Source organism: Phacochoerus africanus, chromosome 4, assembly GCF_016906955.1.
Source record: "Phacochoerus africanus isolate WHEZ1 chromosome 4, ROS_Pafr_v1, whole genome shotgun sequence".
Lineage (NCBI taxonomy): Eukaryota > Metazoa > Chordata > Mammalia > Artiodactyla > Suidae > Phacochoerus > Phacochoerus africanus.
The window spans coordinates 75,227,286-75,245,830 of record NC_062547.1 but is presented as its reverse complement, the minus strand read 5'-3'; the positions used below and the strand labels follow the sequence as shown (position 1 = coordinate 75,245,830).

At 56.9% G+C, this 18,545-nt stretch overlaps 2 protein-coding genes and 1 long non-coding RNA gene across 8 annotated transcripts; 2 read left to right on the top strand and 1 right to left on the bottom strand.

Annotated features, from left to right (window-relative positions):
* Positions 1-959: 959 nt before the first annotated feature.
* On the top strand, positions 960-6,402 carry HMG20B (high mobility group 20B). Of its 5 annotated transcripts, none has more exons than XM_047777550.1 (10): positions 960-1,037; positions 1,303-1,358; positions 1,812-1,920; positions 2,422-2,625; positions 3,322-3,442; positions 3,782-3,825; positions 4,106-4,178; positions 4,402-4,617; positions 5,205-5,349; positions 5,774-6,402. In XM_047777550.1, exons 2-10 carry the CDS (start codon positions 1,321-1,323, stop codon positions 5,784-5,786), a joined length of 963 nt encoding a protein of 320 aa, XP_047633506.1. In that variant the 5' UTR covers positions 960-1,037; positions 1,303-1,320; the 3' UTR covers positions 5,787-6,402. The 5 variants fall into 5 exon arrangements, with proteins under 5 accessions (XP_047633506.1, XP_047633507.1, XP_047633505.1 ...); XM_047777551.1 differs by having other exon boundaries at positions 3,779-3,825; positions 5,205-5,337; XM_047777549.1 differs by having other exon boundaries at positions 3,779-3,825.
* Positions 2,551-4,513, bottom strand: LOC125125887 (uncharacterized). The gene is made up of 4 exons (XR_007134482.1): positions 4,384-4,513; positions 4,088-4,212; positions 2,822-2,906; positions 2,551-2,725 (listed from the first exon to the last, which is right to left on the bottom strand). It is a non-coding gene; the product is annotated as an uncharacterized LOC125125887 (long non-coding RNA).
* Positions 6,403-9,667: 3,265 nt separating the features above from the next.
* GIPC3 (GIPC PDZ domain containing family member 3) lies at positions 9,668-17,831 on the top strand. 2 transcript variants are annotated; one of them, XM_047777542.1, is made up of 6 exons: positions 9,668-10,033; positions 10,763-10,948; positions 11,086-11,266; positions 13,760-13,872; positions 14,118-14,199; positions 14,330-14,614. In XM_047777542.1, exons 1-6 carry the CDS (start codon positions 9,785-9,787, stop codon positions 14,479-14,481), a joined length of 963 nt encoding a protein of 320 aa, XP_047633498.1. In that variant the 5' UTR covers positions 9,668-9,784; the 3' UTR covers positions 14,482-14,614. The 2 variants fall into 2 exon arrangements, with proteins under 2 accessions (XP_047633498.1, XP_047633497.1); XM_047777541.1 differs by having other exon boundaries at positions 9,710-10,033; positions 14,118-14,212; positions 14,330-17,831.
* Positions 17,832-18,545: the final 714 nt, after the last annotated feature.

Below are 18,545 nucleotides of genomic sequence, written 5' to 3'. Positions count from 1 at the left end.
AAGAGCGAGTGCAAAAGTCCAGAGGTGGGAATGAATGAAACGGATGTACGTGAAGAACAACGAGGTCGCTGGTGTGGAGAAAGTGAGGGGAAAAGTGAAGGGAGGTGAGAGCAGGGAGGTGATCTGGACAGATTGTTTAGACTCTAATGAACCATCCCGAACACCCAGTGGCCACAACTACCATTCTGGGCGCAGAAGCAATCCCGGTCCATGCTGTGAGAAGATCGGGCTGCTGCCTGGGGTTCCTCAAGATTCCGGGGCAGAGTCTCCTAGCCCTCCACCTTCATGAGGTCCTTGCAGCCTTCCTGTCCCCACCACCTTTCCCCAAATGCTTCCAGCCCAGCTCCCAGTCTCAGCCTCGCAGTCTCCTGGTCCTGGACACTACAAAACCCCTATTGCATAAAAGGAAAAGCTGAGGCCCCTGCATCCAGAGGCCTCCGGCTCAGAACAAGGCAGGACACGACCGCGGCTCCAAGTCCAGTCAATAAATGGGAAACTTCCCCGCCAGGTTTGCTAAGAACATATCCCACTTTGCCGTGGGGAAAGGAGCTGCTCCCAAAGATCAACCCCTTCCCTAGCAACCGGCCGCCAGCCCCATGGCAACTAGGGCCGAGCCCGACACAGCCCACTGGTCCCGGGATCCCGCAGGGGCGTGGAGTCTCCCCTTTACGTACGAAGGAAAACTTCTTGCCGCATCTACTGGCCCTTTAAGAGGCTCCGCCCCGGCGGTGCCTCAAAGCATCCTGATTGGTCCCGAGAGCGGGCCGAGCACAGCCGAACTTGACGCACCCGCCCGCAGCCTTTCCCACTAACCTCCCACGCGGCTCAGCGTCTGTCCTAGCCAATCACCAACGGGCGCGCCGACCTTCATCTGCATGGTCACGCCCCAAGGGTAGGGCACACCCAATCCGACCGCTCGCCGAGCCTTTATTAGCATGCCGGGGGCGGGGTGGGGCGGAGCAGGCGGCAGGGGCGGGCTTGGAGCGGTTGGTTGGAGCGTCGCAGCAGCCGAGAGGTCCGGGAAAGTTTCTTTCGAGGTGAAAACAGCCGCAGAAGTCGGGGCCCTGCGAGAGAGCGGGGGGCGCGGGGGTCCCAGGATCAGGGCGGGGCCCCTCCCGAGCCGGGGGTTGCGGACCTGGGTCTCCTGGGGGGCGATCGTCCAACAAAGGATCCCTGGGGCGCCCGCCCTCGAGGGCCTCCCTGTCCCCGGATCCTGCCCCCCCGGCATTCCGGGGCTCCACAGCCAGACCCCGCCGTCAGCTGCTCGAGAGACCCTCACTCGGCCACGATTGTGCGTTCCAGGTGCGGCCGGGAGCGGCCATGTCCCACGGCCCCAAGCAGCCCGGCGCGGCTGCCGCGTGAGTGCGACATCCCCTCCCCCAGCCCACTCTGGGCTACAGCCTGGGCGCCCCCCTGGTCGCGTAGGAGCTCTTCGACCCCTGCCCCCCACGGCCTTGACTCCCCCCACCTGGAGCAGGCCCTCCCCCTTGGGCCCTCACCAGCTTTTCCCAAATTCCTGGGCTCTAGCCTTTAAGGGGTCCCCATCCTCAGATCCTGACCCCCTCAGGCCTCTGCTTCCAGAACTCAGGCCCTTAGCTGCCAGTGATACCGTCGGAGGTGGGGGGTAGTGAGGATGACCCCTAGGTTCCAGTCTCTCCCAGGTCCCTGTGGCTCCGGTAAGTGCTCCTGCTGTCTCAACCCCCACCCCCAATCCTGATTACCTCAAACCCATCTAAGGACTCAGGCCTCGCGCTGCCAGCTCCGCCTTCGGGTTTGGAGAGTGGGGTGACCCTGGATTCCCGTGTCTCCAGGTCGGCGAGCGGCAAGACTCCAGGACAGCACGGGGGATTCGTGGTTGCTGTCAAGCAAGAGCGCATCGAGGGCCCGCGGGCAGGAGAGAAGGGGTCCCACGAGGAGGAGGTGAGTCCCTGCACTTTGGGGGCGGCGACCCTTAGCCTTGAAGCTCCGCCCCGACTTCAATATGAATTCGCTGTGGCTCCGCCCACCGACCAGAGTTCCCTCAAGATGCTGAGACCCCGCCCAAGTGCCAAATACCACGCCACCAGAAGCTCCCCTGCCACTCTAAGCTCAGGCCCCGCCCACCGCCGAATGCCAGCTTCGCCCACTGCCGGAAGATCGCCTCCAGTACAGAAACCACGCCCACGCCCAGAGCCCACGCCCACACCACAAGCCTGCCGCATCCATGGGCTGATCCTCTGACCCCAGTCCCTTTGATTCCTTCACCCCTGGCCAGGGTTTTCCTCACCTCACTCTTCCAATCCTGAACTCTGTCCAGGCCATACCTCCAGGCCTCTGGGTCCCACCTCCTGGCTAGGACCCGTCCAGGGCCATGCCCCTTCCTCTCTGGGCCCAGCCCCATCCCTTCAGACCCCCTACCAACAGCCCGGTTGGGTTCTGCAGCCGGTGAAGAAGCGCGGCTGGCCCAAGGGCAAGAAGCGGAAGAAGATCCTACCCAATGGGCCTAAGGCACCGGTTACCGGCTACGTGCGCTTCCTGAACGAGCGGCGTGAGCAGATTCGTACGCGCCACCCAGACCTGCCTTTTCCCGAGATTACCAAGATGCTGGGCGCGGAGTGGAGCAAGCTGCAGCCAGCGGAGAAGCAGGTGGGGACTGCCGAGACCACTGACCTCTCTCCATACGCTCAGACCCTCACCCGCAGCCACTTACCCCAAAGGAAAGGGTGTGGAGTGTCCTTCCTTCCACCTGGAGAAGTGACCACCTATTAGCTCTCTCCGGCTTGTTAAAGGGTAGCCATACGCAGGAACAGAGGTAAACCTTAATAAACAATGTGGGAGTTACCTGGTGGCTCAGCAGGTCAAGGATCCAGTGTTGTCACCGCTGTGGCGTGGGTTCAATCCCTGGCTCAGGAACTTCTGCATGCTGCCTGCGTGGTCAAAAATAAATAAATAAACTACATTATACTAAAGAAGAAGGGTGGGGGCTGCATTTTCAATGGAAACCTGGTTTTTAAATCTGGTAATTAATTTTAAAATTGCAAAAATATCAAGGAAAAACAAAAAAGCAAAACACACCAGCTTGCACCCTCTACGTGGGTTTGGGAGGGCAGTCTAGCCTGGACGTGGCAGCCTGCAGATAGTCAGACACAAGGAGTGGTTTATAAAGGCTGGAATTGGGGTGAAGTAGGTGAGTTCAGGGAGTCAGGAGGTGGCCTGAGTAGTAGCCTGGAGGGTGGGTTTTGTCTGGAGGGCAGTAGGGAGCTGTGGGAAGGGTCAGAACAGTGAGCTGAATGATGGAGATGGGGTAGACTGAGCCAAGCCTTCTCTTGCTGCTCCCGCTAGCGGTACCTGGATGAGGCCGAACGGGAGAAGCAGCAGTACATGAAGGAGCTGAGAGCGTACCAGCAGTCCGAAGCCTACAAGATGTGCACGGAGAAGATACAGGAAAAGAAGATCAAGAAAGGTGCAAAGGGCCCCAGCCCCCAGGCACAGCTGAGTGCCTGCTGTGCAACCGGTGACCCAGGCAGACCGACCTCCCCCTTCATGGGGCTTTAACGGGCCAATGGGAATGAGACCCACATAACCAGACAGTTGTGAGTGAACAGGCCTGATCAGCGCTCAGATGGGACACACACAGACACTGGGGAGCCCAGGCTGCGAGCTTGACCCAGGAGGAGTAGGGCTGATTGGGGGAGGGGAATGGTGGTGTTCCAAGCAGGGGGAACAGCACATGCAAAGCAAAGCATAGGTTCAGAGGAGGCCTGGGAGGCTGACCCCGCCCTCCTCCCTTCCCCACCAGAAGACTCCGGCTCCGGGCTCATGAATACCCTTTTGAATGGACACAAGGTGAGCTCCCCTCCTCCGAGGAGAACACCTGAGTGGGAAAGGTCTGGAGGTATTTAGACCCCTGGGTGAGCGAGGACCAACGCTCATGGGATGAAGTGAGCTCCCGGTCCACATGTGTGCAAGCGGAGGCTGCGCGGCCACGCAGGGGGAAGGCTCTTAAATGGACTCTAACCCAGGTGGCCTGAGGAGACCCTTCCAAGCTTAGGGGATGACCCAGAAGGGGTTTGGCTGCCCCTCACCCCCCACCCCAGAAAAATGCTACCTTGTCCTGTCGTCCCAGGGTGGGGACTGTGACGGCTTTTCCACCTTCGACGTCCCCATCTTCACTGAAGAATTCTTGGACCAAAACAAAGGTAAGTGCTCACCAGGGGTTCTTAGGAGAGCAGGCTGTGGGAGGGAGAGAGGGTGGGTCAAGAGGGCGCCGAGGTGGGAGGCGGCGGGTGCCTTCCTCCCCCGCCCCGGGGCTGGAGGCGGAGCAGTGAAGGAAGGTCTGGCTGATGGGCACAGCTCTAGGCGAAGGCCGAGCAGCGGGAAGGCGGGGAAGCGCCAGGCTCTGACCTGGCTCCCCGCCTGCAGCTCGGGAGGCGGAGCTGCGGCGCCTGCGGAAGATGAACGTGGCCTTCGAGGAGCAGAATGCGGTGCTACAGAGGCACACACAGAGCATGAGCAGCGCGCGCGAGCGCCTGGAGCAGGAGCTGGCCTTGGAGGAGCGGCGGACGCTGGCACTACAGCAGCAGCTCCAGGCGGTGCGCCAGGCGCTCACCGCCAGCTTCGCCTCGTTGCCGGTGCCCGGTGCGGAAGCCCCGCCCCCAACAACTCTCGCACCCCTCCGCCCCCCACAAGTCCCGCCCCACTGACTTCGACTACCACGAGTCCCACCCCCCCCCGGCCACGCCCCACGAGCCCCTACCCACCCTCTTCCTGCCTCTGCACAAACCGGCACTTCCCTCTTCCATTCGCCGCGCCCCTTCTGGCCCCGCCCCCCGACTACTCCGAAGCTGTCCCGCCCTCATTAAGCCCTGCCCGCGCCAGCCCCGCCTATATTGACCCTCCCTCCCGGTCTCTGGACCTCTCCTGTTACCGCCTTCCGCGTTGTGTCCTCACCTGACCAAAGTTCCCCTTCCCCACTAGCCCCCGCTGCCTTCAAGACCCCGCTCTTCCCAACTTCCATCTTCAGACCCCTGCCCACAACTGACCTTAATTTACCCGGGTCCAGATTTACCCTGACCGCCCCCACCTGACCTCACTGAAGCGCCCCAGTAGCCCCCCCCAAGGACTCCGCCCTTATAGGCTCCCACCCTCTGACTTTTGCTTCTGTGAGGCCCACACCGCGCTGACTCCCCCGCTGGGCTGGGCTGACCGGTCCTCCGCCTCCTTAGGCACAGGCGAGACGCCCACGCTCAGCACCCTGGACTTCTACATGGCCCGGCTGCACGGCGCCATCGAGCGCGACCCCGCCCAGCACGAGAAGCTCATCGTCCGCATCAAGGAGATCCTGGCCCAGGTCGCCAGGTGTGTTCCCTGGCAAGTCTGATCCCCGGGCCCGCTCGTTTCTGGGGTCTGTGGGCGCTGCCAAGTGGGATCTGGCTGCGGGATCTTATTCCGAAGCCACAACCCATGCGGGATCTACCAGGTGGAGCTGGTTTGTTGCAGGTGGCTAATGGCCAGGCCATTGGGGGGCGCTGAATAGACCTAGTGTTCGATTAAAGGCTGCTGGGGGGGAATCTGCCAACACCCCCTTGCGTGTATAGGGGAGGCACCTGAGCTTCCTGAAAACTTCTAGGTGGTTCACAGCTGCCTAGGATAGGTGGGATCGACTACAGCATCCCCCCAACCCCCCGCATCTGAAGGATCAGAGGGGAGTGGCCTCTAGGATATCCCAGGATCAGGATGAGGGCTGAGACATGATGAGGATCTCCCATCCTGAATCTCCTCTCTTCTGTCACAGTGAGCATCTATGAGGGTGTTGGCAGCCCCATGGATCCAGAGAAGACCAAGCTCCAGTCCCGCCCCCTCCCCCACCCCGTGGAAGAAGGGGTAGGGGTCCTTGTTTGGGGCCAGGCCCAATCCTGCACCTTGGGGGCTCCAGCCCCCCTCGAATTAAATTTCTACAGCATCCCTCTAGCTTTCAATCTCCCCAGCACCCCAACTGAGAAAAGTCCCCCACCATGCTCTGCATACACACACACAACCCCAGGGCTTCGGAGGGCAGGTCACAACACGTGGATGTGGGAACACTGCGCATGGGCAGCATAACCCAGGACAGGAGGAGAACCCACAGCAGCTCACACCCACTGTGGGGAGTCACCCTACAGCGGCTCTCCAGGACCAGCCCCCAAACAACAAGGCAGAGAAAACCCATAGCCGACACACTGGGACTCCTGGCAGGTGTAACCATAAGTGCCCACACAGGCTGGCACCCTGCAGGGACACACCCATACTCTGGCAGGGGGCCCTCTGCCTGTCACCTTCACATTCCTCCACTCCCACACTCATTCAGCTGAGGGGCCCTCCTGGAGGCAGCCCTTTGACCACCACTCAATCTGGACTTTTTAAATTAAAAAAGTGGAATTTGAATTTCAAGCTTGTGAGTGTGATTTTGTTTTTCTGTTTTTGTTGTTTGACAGGAATGGGCCAGTATTCCCTACTGGGGGTCCTGGGCCTATCCCCTCCCCAGCCCCTGGCAACCTCTAATCCATTTTCTGTCTCTGGATTTACCTGTTCTAGATGATCTATATCCGTGGAATCACACACTGTGGGTCCATCTGTGTCTGCTCTCACTGAGCATCATGTTCTCAGGGTCCATCCATATTGTAGTGAGTGTCGGTGCTTCTCTCCTTTTTCCGGCTGAAAGATATTCTATTGTGTGGATGGACCACGTTTTGTTTATTCATCATCTGCTCATGGCCCTTTGGGTGGTTTGACCTTTTGGCTCTTTCGAATCCTGCTGCTGAGGACAGGCACAATACAGGTTTCTGTTTGAACGCCTGCTCTCACTTCTCCGGGTCGATCCTGAGGGACAGGTGCTGGGTCAGATGGTGATTCTGTGCTTCACTTCCTGGGGAGGTCTTTCAGAGGCTTCAGCCTTGAATGGGTTATTGGAGACATCCTAAAAATGCCAGAGAATAATTGGACCCACACTGGTGTTCCAGGTTGAATTTTGTCCCCTCAAAAGAAAACACTGAAGCCCTAACCCCTAGGATCTCAGAATGTGACCTTATTTGGAAATAGGGTCACTGTAGATATAATTAGTTAAGATGAGGTCATCTTGGAGCGGGTGGGCCTCTAATCCAATATGACTGGCATCCTTATAAGAAGATAAAGATTGGGAAACAGACACATGAAGGAGACAGCCACGTGTCACTGAGACAGACACTGGAGCAAAGCCTGCCTCCAAGGCAGGCTGAGGATTGTTGGCCACCAACAGAAGTCGGGAGGGGCAGGAAGGATGCCACCCAGGTGTCAGAGGGAGTTTGGTCTTGCTGATGAACTGATTTCCAGGCAGTTCTCATCATGGCTCAGTGGTAACGAATCCAAAAAGTATCCATGAGGACACAGGTTTGATCCCTGGCCTCGCTCAGTGGGTTAAGGATTCAGCGTTGTCATGAGCTGTGGTGGGGGTCAAGGATGCAGCTCAGATCCTGCTTTGCTGTGGCTGTGGTGTAGGCCGGCAGCTGCAGCTCTGATTCAACCCCTATCCTGGGAATTTCCATATGCTGCAGGTGTGACTCTAAAAAGGAAAAGAGGATTCCTGTCGTGGCGCAGTGGTTAACGAATCTGACTAGGAACCACGAGGTTGTGGGTTCGGTCCCTGCCCTTGCTCAGTGGGTTAAGGATCCAGCGTGGCCGTGAGCTGTGGTGTAGGTCGCAGATGCGACTCGGATCCTGAGTTGCTGTGGCTCTGGCGTAGGCCGGCGGCTACAGCTCTGATTCAACCCCTAGCCTGGGAACCTCCATATGCTGTGGGAGCGGCCCTAGAAAAGGCAAAAAGACAAAAACAAAACAAAACAAAACCCCTCCCAAAAACAAATAACAAAACTGATTTCCAGCCTCCAGAACTGTGAGAGGAAAAAACGTCTTGTTTTAAGCCATGAGGTTTGTGGGACTTTGTTTCAGCAGTCCCAGGAGACTCAAAAAACTGGATGTTGTCGCCACTGCCCCAAAGTGGGTGCTACCTCATCCCACCCCTTTTGGCACCATACCCTCATTCCAGATTTGGAGTTTACCATTCCTGGGCTGGCCTTTTTTAAAAAAAAACTTTCATTTTTTCATAATGAATTTTATTACATTTATAGGTGTAACAACTTTTTTTTTTTTTTTTTTTGTGGTACCCACAGCCTGTAGAAGTTCCCGGGCCAGGGATCAAACCTGTGCCACAGCAGTGACCCAAGCCACAGCAGTGTCAACACCAGATCCTTAACCCACTGCGCCACCAGGGAAATCTGAGCAAGCCTTTACATACTTTTAGCACATAAGGATGTCTTCCTACAGAAAGACCATTTGGATGTGTTTTTGTTTTTTAGAGGATTTAAACGTGTACAGTTCTGTGGTTTCTAGTATAGTCACAAAGTTGTGCAACCATCAGCACAGCCCAAATCTGTCCCCATTAGCAATCACTCCCCACCCCCCACTCCTCGCCTGGGCCCACCCCAGCCCCTGGCAACCACGAACCCACGTTCTGTCTCCATGAACTTGCCTATTCTGGACACTTCATATAAATGGAATCACACGCTATGTGGCTTTGGTATCTGGCTGCTTTCAGTGAGTGTTATGTTTTCAAGGCTCATCTGTGTTGTAGCGTGTGTCCCGTTTCACAGTCTTTTAAATTTTACATAAATTTTCTTTTATCATCTAAAGCCTTCTGCAACTTGACTTTTCCCATCAATGCTTGGTTTCTGACATTCTTCCAAGGCGAGAGGCCCCTCTTTTGAGCTGCTATATGGCATTCCTCTGCTGTTTATTGAGCCAACTAACATTCCCATTGGTGAAGGCCCAGTTCCACCAGTTCCCAGGGGGTTGTGACAGATGCCTCCTGGTGCCCAGAGCCTCCTTCTTTATCTGTAACCTGATGTGCTCACTGTGGGCCAGGCATACTGGAGGGAAAAAAAAAAAGAGAACAGAACTCCTGCCCTCCTGGAGCTGACTTTCCAGTTACAGAGGAAACACAAGATGAATAAATAAAATATCTGCTATGTCAAGTCGGGCTCAATGCTAGGGAGGAAAAAAGCCAGGAAGAGAGACTGGGAGGTGGTAAGGGGAGGTGACATTTGAGCAAAGGAGGTGAAGGAGGGAACCACTTGGAGATCTGGGAGATGTTCCAAGCTTAGGTGCGCAGCCTGTGCAAAGGTCCTGAGGCTGGGCTGTGGCTGCTGGGCTAAATGAACAGCCAGAAGGTCCACTGGTGTGGCTGGAGCAGCCCTGAGGGAGGGGGAGAGAGGGAGGAGGGGAGGGCAGAGAGGGGATGGAGGCAGACGATGCAGGGCCTTGTGGGGGGGGTTGGGGGGGGGGAGGAAGGACTTGGGATTTTACCCCTAGGAAAGTGGGAGCCCTGGAGGGCTGTGGGCAGAGGATGGACACCATGTGGCTCAGCTTATGCTACAGTAATCACCCTCCTCACCTCTTAGGGTTGTTGCTTGCAAGGATTAAATGAGTGCTCCACGCAGAGAATGAGCCCTGGGTCACACGCAGCTGCCCCATCCTTCTTTGTTATCCTTATTTTTCCCACTACCTGGGGGAGCGCACAGCTGGCCTTGGCACGGCCAGGACACCTGGAGCCTGCGGCCCCCTCCCCGCCCCCCGCACTCCCTGGTGTCGCCTTCCCGAGAGGCTCGGGTTCCCGGATCCCCTTACCTAGGCAGCTCGGCTGTCTGTCGCGCCCTGAGCCGGGGGAGGGGAAGCTGCAGGAAGCAGCGGATCCGGCGGCGGTGGCGGTGGCCCCGGTGGCCAAGCTCCTCCTGCCATGGAGACCCCAGTGGTCCGCGAGGCCCAGGGAGCCGAGGCCCCGCGCCTGCCTGCGCCCCCGCCCTCGCCCGCGCCTGCGGAGCCCCCGGCCGAGTCCCCCACTCCCGCCACACCCCGCGCCCGCCCGCGCCTCGTCTTCCGCACGCAGCTGGCGCATGGCAGCCCCACGGGCAAGATCGAGGGCTTCACCAACGTCCGCGAGCTCTACTCCAAGATCGCCGAGGCCTTCGGGATCTCGCCCACAGAGGTGAGGTCCCCAGACCCCCAGTACCCGAGGCCCACAGGCTGACCAGGGATAAGGGTGGGCCCTCGACCTCGAGATTGGGGCCCCAGATCCCCCTTCTCCGGATGGCGGGGATCTCATCTCCATATCTCATAGATGCGCTCTTGGACCCCGGGGTACCCATACCCTGGGGACTTCCTTTGCACACTGCTCAAAAGATGAGCAAGTCTTAGGGTTAGTGGATCCCTAGATCGTCCAGGAAAACGCTGGGCTGACCCAGCTAGGAGTGGAGCCCAGCCCACAGGGAACGGCCTCCGGTTCCTGGGCGACGCTGCGGGCTGGGGTTCCAGGCAGCCCCCTTTCAGGTAAGAAGTCCAGTGGCCACAGGGGTCGGGGGCTGGGCTATAAATGTGCCTCGCAGCCCCCAGGGGGCGCCAGCAGATTTAGACCGACCTGAACAAGCTGGTCTGGTGGGGTCTGGGCACCAACGGGTTAAAATGGTCTGGGGTGGGAGTGGGAGAGGGGTGTCCTCCTGCCCACAGCCTTCTTCTTACCTTGCTCCCCATTCTGAGAGTTCCGTGCCCTGCCATTTCGCATGATTGGGATCCTGGTGGGGGATGGATGGACCAGTTTCATGCTCTGTGTGCCTCAATTTCCCTATCAGGCCCCCGAGCCCTGGCCCCGGTTGTTCTGCGCAGATGGGAGGAATGAGATCTGTCGTTAATTTGGATCTCCCCCTCCTCTCCGGGACAGATCTTATTCTGCACCCTAAACAGCCACAAAGTGGACATGCAGAAACTCCTGGGCGGCCAGATAGGGTTGGAGGATTTTATCTTTGCCCACGTGCGCGGTGAGACCAAGGAGGTGGAGGTCACTAAGACTGAGGATGCCCTGGGACTGACCATCACGGACAATGGGGCTGGCTATGCCTTCATCAAGGTGCCCGTGGGGGTGGGTGGGTTCCTGGGTGTCTGGCGACCTGGCGGGAGCCCTTGCCCCTCTCTGGTCCCAGTGGGCTCTGGGGACCTGAGTGGGGTGGCTGGGGTGGCCCTGGGAGTAACTCTGGGTCCCTGCAGAGGATCAAGGAGGGCAGCATCATCAACCGGATCCAGGCAGTGTGCGTGGGCGACAGTATCGAAGCCATCAACGACCACTCCATTGTTGGCTGCCGCCACTATGAGGTGGCCAAGATGCTCAGGGAGCTGCCCAAGTCACAGCCCTTCACCCTGCGCCTGGTGCAACCCAAGAGAGCCTTCGGTGAGGGCCACCTGGGGCCCAGGGGCCGGGCTGGGGAGGGGAGCTCTTCCAGAAGCAGGTTCTCTGGGTGATCCAGGCAGCAAGGCGGGGGGGGAATGGGACAGGATGGAAGGTTCTAGGTGCTTCTAGTGACAGAACAGGGAGCTTTTGGCACTGTAGGAGAAACAAGTAGGTTTTTTCTATTATTATAGTCAGGCCAGGTATGGGGTCAGGGGAGGCTTGAGAAGTGCAGAAAAGGATGAAGAGGTGTCTGGATCTATTTTGTAACCTGGTTGGGAGACATTGAAGTACTGTTTTGGGGAGTTCCCTTATGGCACAGCAGGTTAAGGATCTGGCCTTGTCCTTGCAGTAGCTCAGGTCGCTGCTATGGCATGCGTTCAATCCCTAGCCTGGGAAATTTTGCATGCCACAAGTGCAGCAAAAACAAAAAACAACAAAAAAGTACTGCTTTGAGGCTATGATGAGTTCTAGAGGATGGTTTTCATTTTTCTTTTTCTTTTCTTTTTTTTTTTTTTTTTGCTTTTTAGGGCTGTACCTGTGGCATATGGAGGTTCCCAGGCTAGGGGTCAAATCAGACCTACAGGTGCCAGACTATGCCACAGCCACAGCCACAGCAATACCAGATCCAAGCTGTGTCTGCCACCTACACCACAGCTCACAGCAATGCTGGATCCTTAACCCACTGGGTGAGGCCAGGGTCGAACCCGCAACCTCATGGTTCCTAGTTGGATTAGTTTCTACTGCGCCATGACAGGAACTCCTAGAGAATGGTTTTCTAAGGGAGTTCTAGAATGGTGCTTTTCTTTTTTTTGCTTTTTCTTTTTAGGGCTTAGTTGTGGCATATGTGACGTTTCCAGCCTAGGGGTCGAACTGAAGCTGCAGCTGCTGGCCTACGCCAGAGCCACAGCAACGCTAGATCCGAGCATCATCTGAGACCTACACCACAGCTCACGGCAACACCAGATCCTTAACCCACTGAGCAAGGCCAGGGATCGAACCTGCGTCCTCACGGATACTAGTCGGGTTCGTTAACAGCTGAGCCACAACAGGAACTCCTAGAATGGTACTTTTCAAAGAGAAGTCTGTAACTAATCCACGGATGCAATAAGGAATTTGCCCTAGCAGAGGGTTTCCCAATCTTAGCACTAATGACATTTTCGACTGGATGATTCTTTGTTGGGGGAGGGGGAGAGGGCCCATCCTGGGCACTGTAGTGTTTTGAACAGCATCCTTGGCTTCAACCCAACAGATGCCAGTGGCTCCTCCAAGTTGTAACAACCCAAGAGAGTACTGTCCATGTCACCTGGGGGGACAAAATGCCACCGCCTCCCCTACCCACAAGGTTGAGAACCTTGCCTTTAGAATGTAGATTGCCCTGTTTAGTTTGGCAGGCAGATTTTTGTTTTGTATTGTTTTGTTTTTTGTCTTTTTGCCATTACTTGGGCTGCTCCTGTGGCATATGGAGGTTCCCAGGCTAGGGGTCTAATCGGAGCTGTAGCCACCGGCCTACGCCAGAGCCACAGCAATTCGGGATCCGAGCCGCGTCTGCAACCTACACCACAGCTCACGGCAATGCCAGACACTTAATCCACTGAGCAAGGCCAGGGATCAAACCCACAACCTCATGGTTCCTAGTTGGATTCGTTAACCACTGAGCCATGACGGGAACTCCGGCAGACAGTTTTTTTTTTTCCCCATAGGTAGACTTTCTTAAGGAAGCAAGCAGGATGCTAAGTTCCATTCTGGCACAGCCTTCTTACCTCATCACGGACTGGCCCTTTGAGCACTGTGCCAGAACAAGAGGTTCTAGAAGCACCCTGGCACCTCTGGAGGGAGGACCCAGGAGAGTGGGACAGGATGAGGTTCTAGATCTACCCTGGAGCATGACAGCGAACTCTGAAAGCCATGACTAGGTTAAGGAGAAGCCAATTCTAGAGCAAAGAGATTTCCAGATTGACCCTCTAGCCGCTAGGAGAATCTTAAGCAGTCTCTTTTTGAAAAAGTCACTTTAAGAAGAGGAGGGGAGTTCCCGTCGTGGCGCAGTGGTTAACGAATCCGACTAGGAACCATGAGGTTGCGGGTTCGGTCCCTGCCCTTGCTCAGTGGGTTAACGATCCAGCGTTGCCGTGAGCTGTGGTGTAGGTTGCAGACGCGGCTCGGATCCCGTGTTGCTGTGGCTCTGGCGTAGGCTGGTGGCTACAGCTCCGATTCAACCCCTAGCCTGGGAACCTCCATATGCCGTGGGAGCGGCCCAAGAAATAGCAACAACAACAACAACAACAAAAAAAGACAAAAAGACAAAAAAAAAAGAGGAGGAACATTTGAGCGAAGAAAGGATTCTCAAGCAGGTTCTCTGAAGATTCAGGCATGGACATAAGGAGGACTTGGAAGGGTAGGAAGGTTCTAGAAAGGCTCAGCTGGTGGCTTCTGAGTGTTCACAGAAAGGTAGGTCCACCCAGAACATATGCACCTCCCCCACTCTCGCCCCTCCAGACATGATCGGCCAGAGGAGCCGGAGCAGCAAATGCCCCATGGAGGCAAAAGTCAGCAGCGGGAGGGAGACCCTGAGGCTTCGTTCGGGAGGGGCCGCCATCGTGGAGGAAGTGGTGAGTGGAGGGGAGGGAGTGGTCTTCAGGGGCTCTTGCCCTCAGAGCTCTACCTCTGACTCAGCATGGTCTTGGGTAAGACCCTCTCCTTTGCCCAGCCTCAGTTTCCCCACCTGCAAAATAGTGACACTGACTCATGTGAGGCCCCAGTCTGCTGTCACCTTCGGGCTAGGGGACTGGGGAGGGGGCTGGGCTGGAGGGATCCAAGGCTTCTGACCCTCTGCTTTTGCTCCTTATGCCCCCAGCCCAGTGAATTTGAGGAGGAAGCAACCCAGAGGGTGGATGACCTGCTGGAGAGTTACATGGGCATTCGGGACCCAGAGCTGGGTAAGGGGCCAGGGTAAGCCGGGTAGACCCAGGGGGGAGGACAGCCCACAGGGAGGAGGGAGGGGTCCGGAGAGAAGTTGGGGACCCCCAGGGTGCACCCTCACCCACCTTCCCTCCGCTCGACCTCCAGCGTCCACCATGGTGGAGACATCCAAGAAGACAGCGAGCGTCCAGGAGTTTGCACGCCATTTAGACTCCGTCTTGGGCGAGTTCGCCTTCCCAGACGAGTTTGTGGTGGAGGTGTGGGCCGCCCTCGGCGAGGCCAGGGAGGCCTGTGGCTAGTCTGCCCTGGGGCCGAGCGCAGCCCCAGCCCAGAGCTCAGCCCCCTGCCCCAACCCTTCCAGCCAGTTCCTGAAGTCCAACCCTGCTCCCAAGGCCAGAAGCCCAGATCTGAGACCCAGTCCTGCTCTAGAACCCAGGCCAGCTCCAAAAACCAGCCTCCTGCTAGAGCCCAGGCCAGCCCTGAGACTCAGCCCTGTTCTGGAACCCACACCTGTTTCGAGACCATGTCCAGCTCTAAGACCCAGCCCTGCTCTAGAGCCCAGACCCCCTCTGAGGCCCAGTTCATCACTAGAATCCCATCCAGGTCTGAGATGGAACCCAGCTCCAGAATGCAGCCCAGTTCCACAGCCCAGCTCTCCTCTAGAACCCAGGACTGCTCTGAGGCTAAGCTGAGCTCTGACATGAAGTCAAGTTTTGGAACCCAGACAAGTTTTAAGGGCCAGCCCAGCTTTGAAATCAATCCTAGGTTGGAAAGCCAGGCCAGCTTTCTGACCGAGCCCTGCCATAAAACTCGACCCGACTCCGGAATGCAAGACAGCTCCACCACACAGCCGGATCTGGACACCGGGTCTAGCTCGGGAACATCAGTAAGTTCTGGTACCCAGGTGAGACTCAAGAAGCAACCCAGCTCCAGAAGCCACACCAGCTCAGGATTCAGAGACGATTCCCAAACCCAACCCTATTCACAAACCCAGACCAGCTCAGGAACCCAGACGGATGCTGCAGCCCAGGCCAGGTCCAGACCCCAGCCCTGCTCTAAAACTCAGTTGTGCTCAAGTACCCACTCCCATCCCAGGGCCCAGTCCAGCCTCAGCGATGAGTCCAGCTCGGAGACTGAGCCCAGCTCTAGAGCCCAGTCTAGTGAGACACGCAGGCCCATCTCCAGAATTCAGACAAGATCTGGACCCCCAGCTACCTCTGGGGCGAGGCTTGATGCTGAGCTGTACATTTCCTGCAGAACACAGAGCAGCTCCAGAACGCCATCCAGCTCTGGGACCCAGACAGAGTTCAAGTCCTGGCCGATTTCCAGAGTTCAGTCCAGCTCAGGCACCTCACTCGGCTCCAGAACTCAGCTAAGTTCTAGAGCACAGCCTAGCTCTGAAAGCCCATCCAGCTCCAAAGCCCAGTCACTTGTTGAGTTGAGTTCCAGAATCCAGCTAAAGTCTGGAATCCAGTCAAGTCCTGTGACCCAGACCAATGAAGCAACAGACTTAAGCTCCATGGATCTGTTGAGCTCTGAGAGCAGACCCAGCTGCAGGCCTCAGCCCTGCCCAGGAACTCAAAAACTGTCTGGGACTCAGCTCATCTCAGAAACCCTGCCAAGCTCTAGATACCAACTCCAGGCCACAACCCAGGGAAGCTCTAGTATTGAGTCAGATTTTGGGAGGCAGACCAGCTCTGGCACTCAGCTCATTTCTAAAGCACAGCCCAGCTCTGGGACTCAGACAAGTTCAAGAATTCAGCCCAGCTCGCAAACCCATCTCACATCCAGAACCCAGCCTATTTCTGGAACTCAATCCAGCTCCAAAATCCAGACTGATTCTGGAACCCGTCTGAGCTCTGAGGCCCTGCCCAGCTCTGGGACTCAGATCAGTGCAAGAATTCAGCCCAGCTCTGGAGTCCACCTTAGTTCTAGAACCCAGCCTGTTTCTGGAACCCAACCCAGATCCAGAATCCAGGGCAGCTCCAGGATTCACCTTAGCTCTGAGACTCAACCCAGCTTTGAAAACCAGACCAGTTCAAGAATACCACCCAGCTCTGGAACCCAACTCAGCTCCAGAATGCAGACAAGTTCTGGGACCCAGCTCAGCTCTGAGACACAGCCCAGAGGACAAATGCAGCCCAACTCTGAAACTCATCTCAGTTCCAGAACCCAGACTATTTCTGGAACCCAATCCAGCTCCAGAACCCAGACTGAGTCTGGAACCCAGCTCAACTCTGAGACTCAGCCCAGCTCTGGGACTCAGATTAGTACAAGAATTCAGCCCAGCTCTGGAGTCCACCTTAGTTCCAGAGCCCAGCCTGTTTCTGGAACCCAACCCAGATCCAGAACCCAGACTGGTTCTGGAAGCCAGCCTAGCTCTGAGATCCAGCCTAGCTGTGGAACAAATTTAAGAGTTCAGCCCAGCTCTGGAGCCCAGCTCAGCTCCAGAACCCAGCCCAGCTCCAGGATTCAGCTCAGCTCTGAGACTCGAGCTAGCTCTGAAACCCAGACCAGTTCAAGAACACAGCCCAGCTCTGGAACCCAACCCAGCTCCACAATGCAGGCCACTTCTGGAACCCAGCCCCGCTCAGGGACGCAGACTGGTTCAAGGATTCAGCCCAGCTCTGGAGCCCAGCTCAGCTCCAGAACACAGCCCAGCTCCAGAATTCAGTTCCGTTTTGAGACTCACCCCAGCTCTGAAATCCAGACCAATTCAAAAACTCAGCCCAGCTCTGGAGTCTACTTTAGTTCCAGAACCCAGCCAGTTTCTGGAACCCAACCCAGCTCCAGAAAGCAAACCAGTTCTGGAACCCAGCTCTGCTCTGAGCCCCAGAACAGTGCAAGAACACAACCCAGCTCTGGAGTCCACCTTAGTATCAGAACCAAATCTGTTTCTGAAACTCAATCTAGCTCTGGAAGCCAGACCAGCTCAAGAATCCAGCTCAGCTCTAGAAATGGACTCCACCCACAGACGCCTGGCCTTGACCCCCAAACCCGACCTGATCCCACTCCCCCAGCTCTACTTCAAAACCCAAGCCCACAACCCAGGACCCCGACTCCAGGTCCTAGCAAAGTCTCTTGTCCTCAGCCCCAGCCCCATGATCTGGTACAAGGAACCCAGGTCGATACTGGCCTGGGCCAAAGTCCATCAACTTCCCACTTGACCCCACAGCCACAGCCCGCTTCAGCCCCCCAGAAACCAGCCCTTTCCCCCAAGCCGCAGCTGGGACCCCAGAAGTCCACCCCATTCACCAAATTTGTCATCTCTAGTTCTGCCCCCAGGGCGTCCCTCCTGTGTTCCCAGCCCCCTCAACCCTTAGCTCAGGGGCCTGCCCCCTCCCCTGTGCCCAGGGAATCAGGGCTGGCTCCTGGGGGGACGGAGCCCCTTTTCCACCAAGTGGGGCCATAGCCCCCATGACCCCCCTCCCCTCTCATGCTCCTCCATGCCAGAAACAGCAGGTGAACTCGCCCCCCACCATCAGGGGGTGGGGGAAGGGTAGAAACGGGGGCTTTGGTTTCACTCAGGCCTGGCTCAGGAGGTGTAAGCAGATCCCAGGTCTATGGAGGGAAAGCAGGGCAGAGGGGGTGCAGTTTGCTCCTCATGTACCTCGAGGGCTCCTGGGGAATAAAGGCATCTCCCACCCATGCAGCTGGTGTGTCATTTTGGCGGAAGAGCAGAGGAAGGGGCAGGCATGCGGATCTGGGTGGCTGACATGACAACACTAGATGCTTTTTGTTTTTTGGCCACACCCATGGCATGCAGAAGTTCTCAGGCCAGGGATCGAACCCACACCACAGCAATAACCAGAGCCACAGCAGTGACCACACCGGATCCTTAACCCACTGAGCCACCAGGGAACTCCAAACACTAGAAGCTTATTAAGCGCCTACTCTGTGCCAGGCACGTAATTAAGTGCTAATTGTGCAGACGCTCACGTACCCATGCACACACATGGTGCTCTATAAAAGCTCAGTCATTCAGCCAGTTAATCTGCCTTTATTGAGCACCTGCTATGGGCCAGGGGCTGCTTGTTTGAGGTTTGGGGAATCTGAAGGGCTCAGTGAGTGGGTGGCTAACCACAAGCTTATGGTAGGGTCCACCCATCTGCAGTGAAGGAAGCAGGCGTGCACCTCACAGTCGCCCTCTCTTTTCCTCACCTGCAAAATGGGTTTAATCCCAGAACACTCTCCTCGGGGCTGTAGGGAGGGTTCCAGGAGATCCAAGCTGTAAAGTGCTTAGGGAAGACTCTGTGAAGGAGGTGGGGAGAGGAGCCACAAGCTAGCCCAGCCCTTGTGCTTTCTCCACTGCCCGCCCTAGCCCCGCAAGGCTGCCCCAAGGTTGGATAGTGGGGTGATAGGA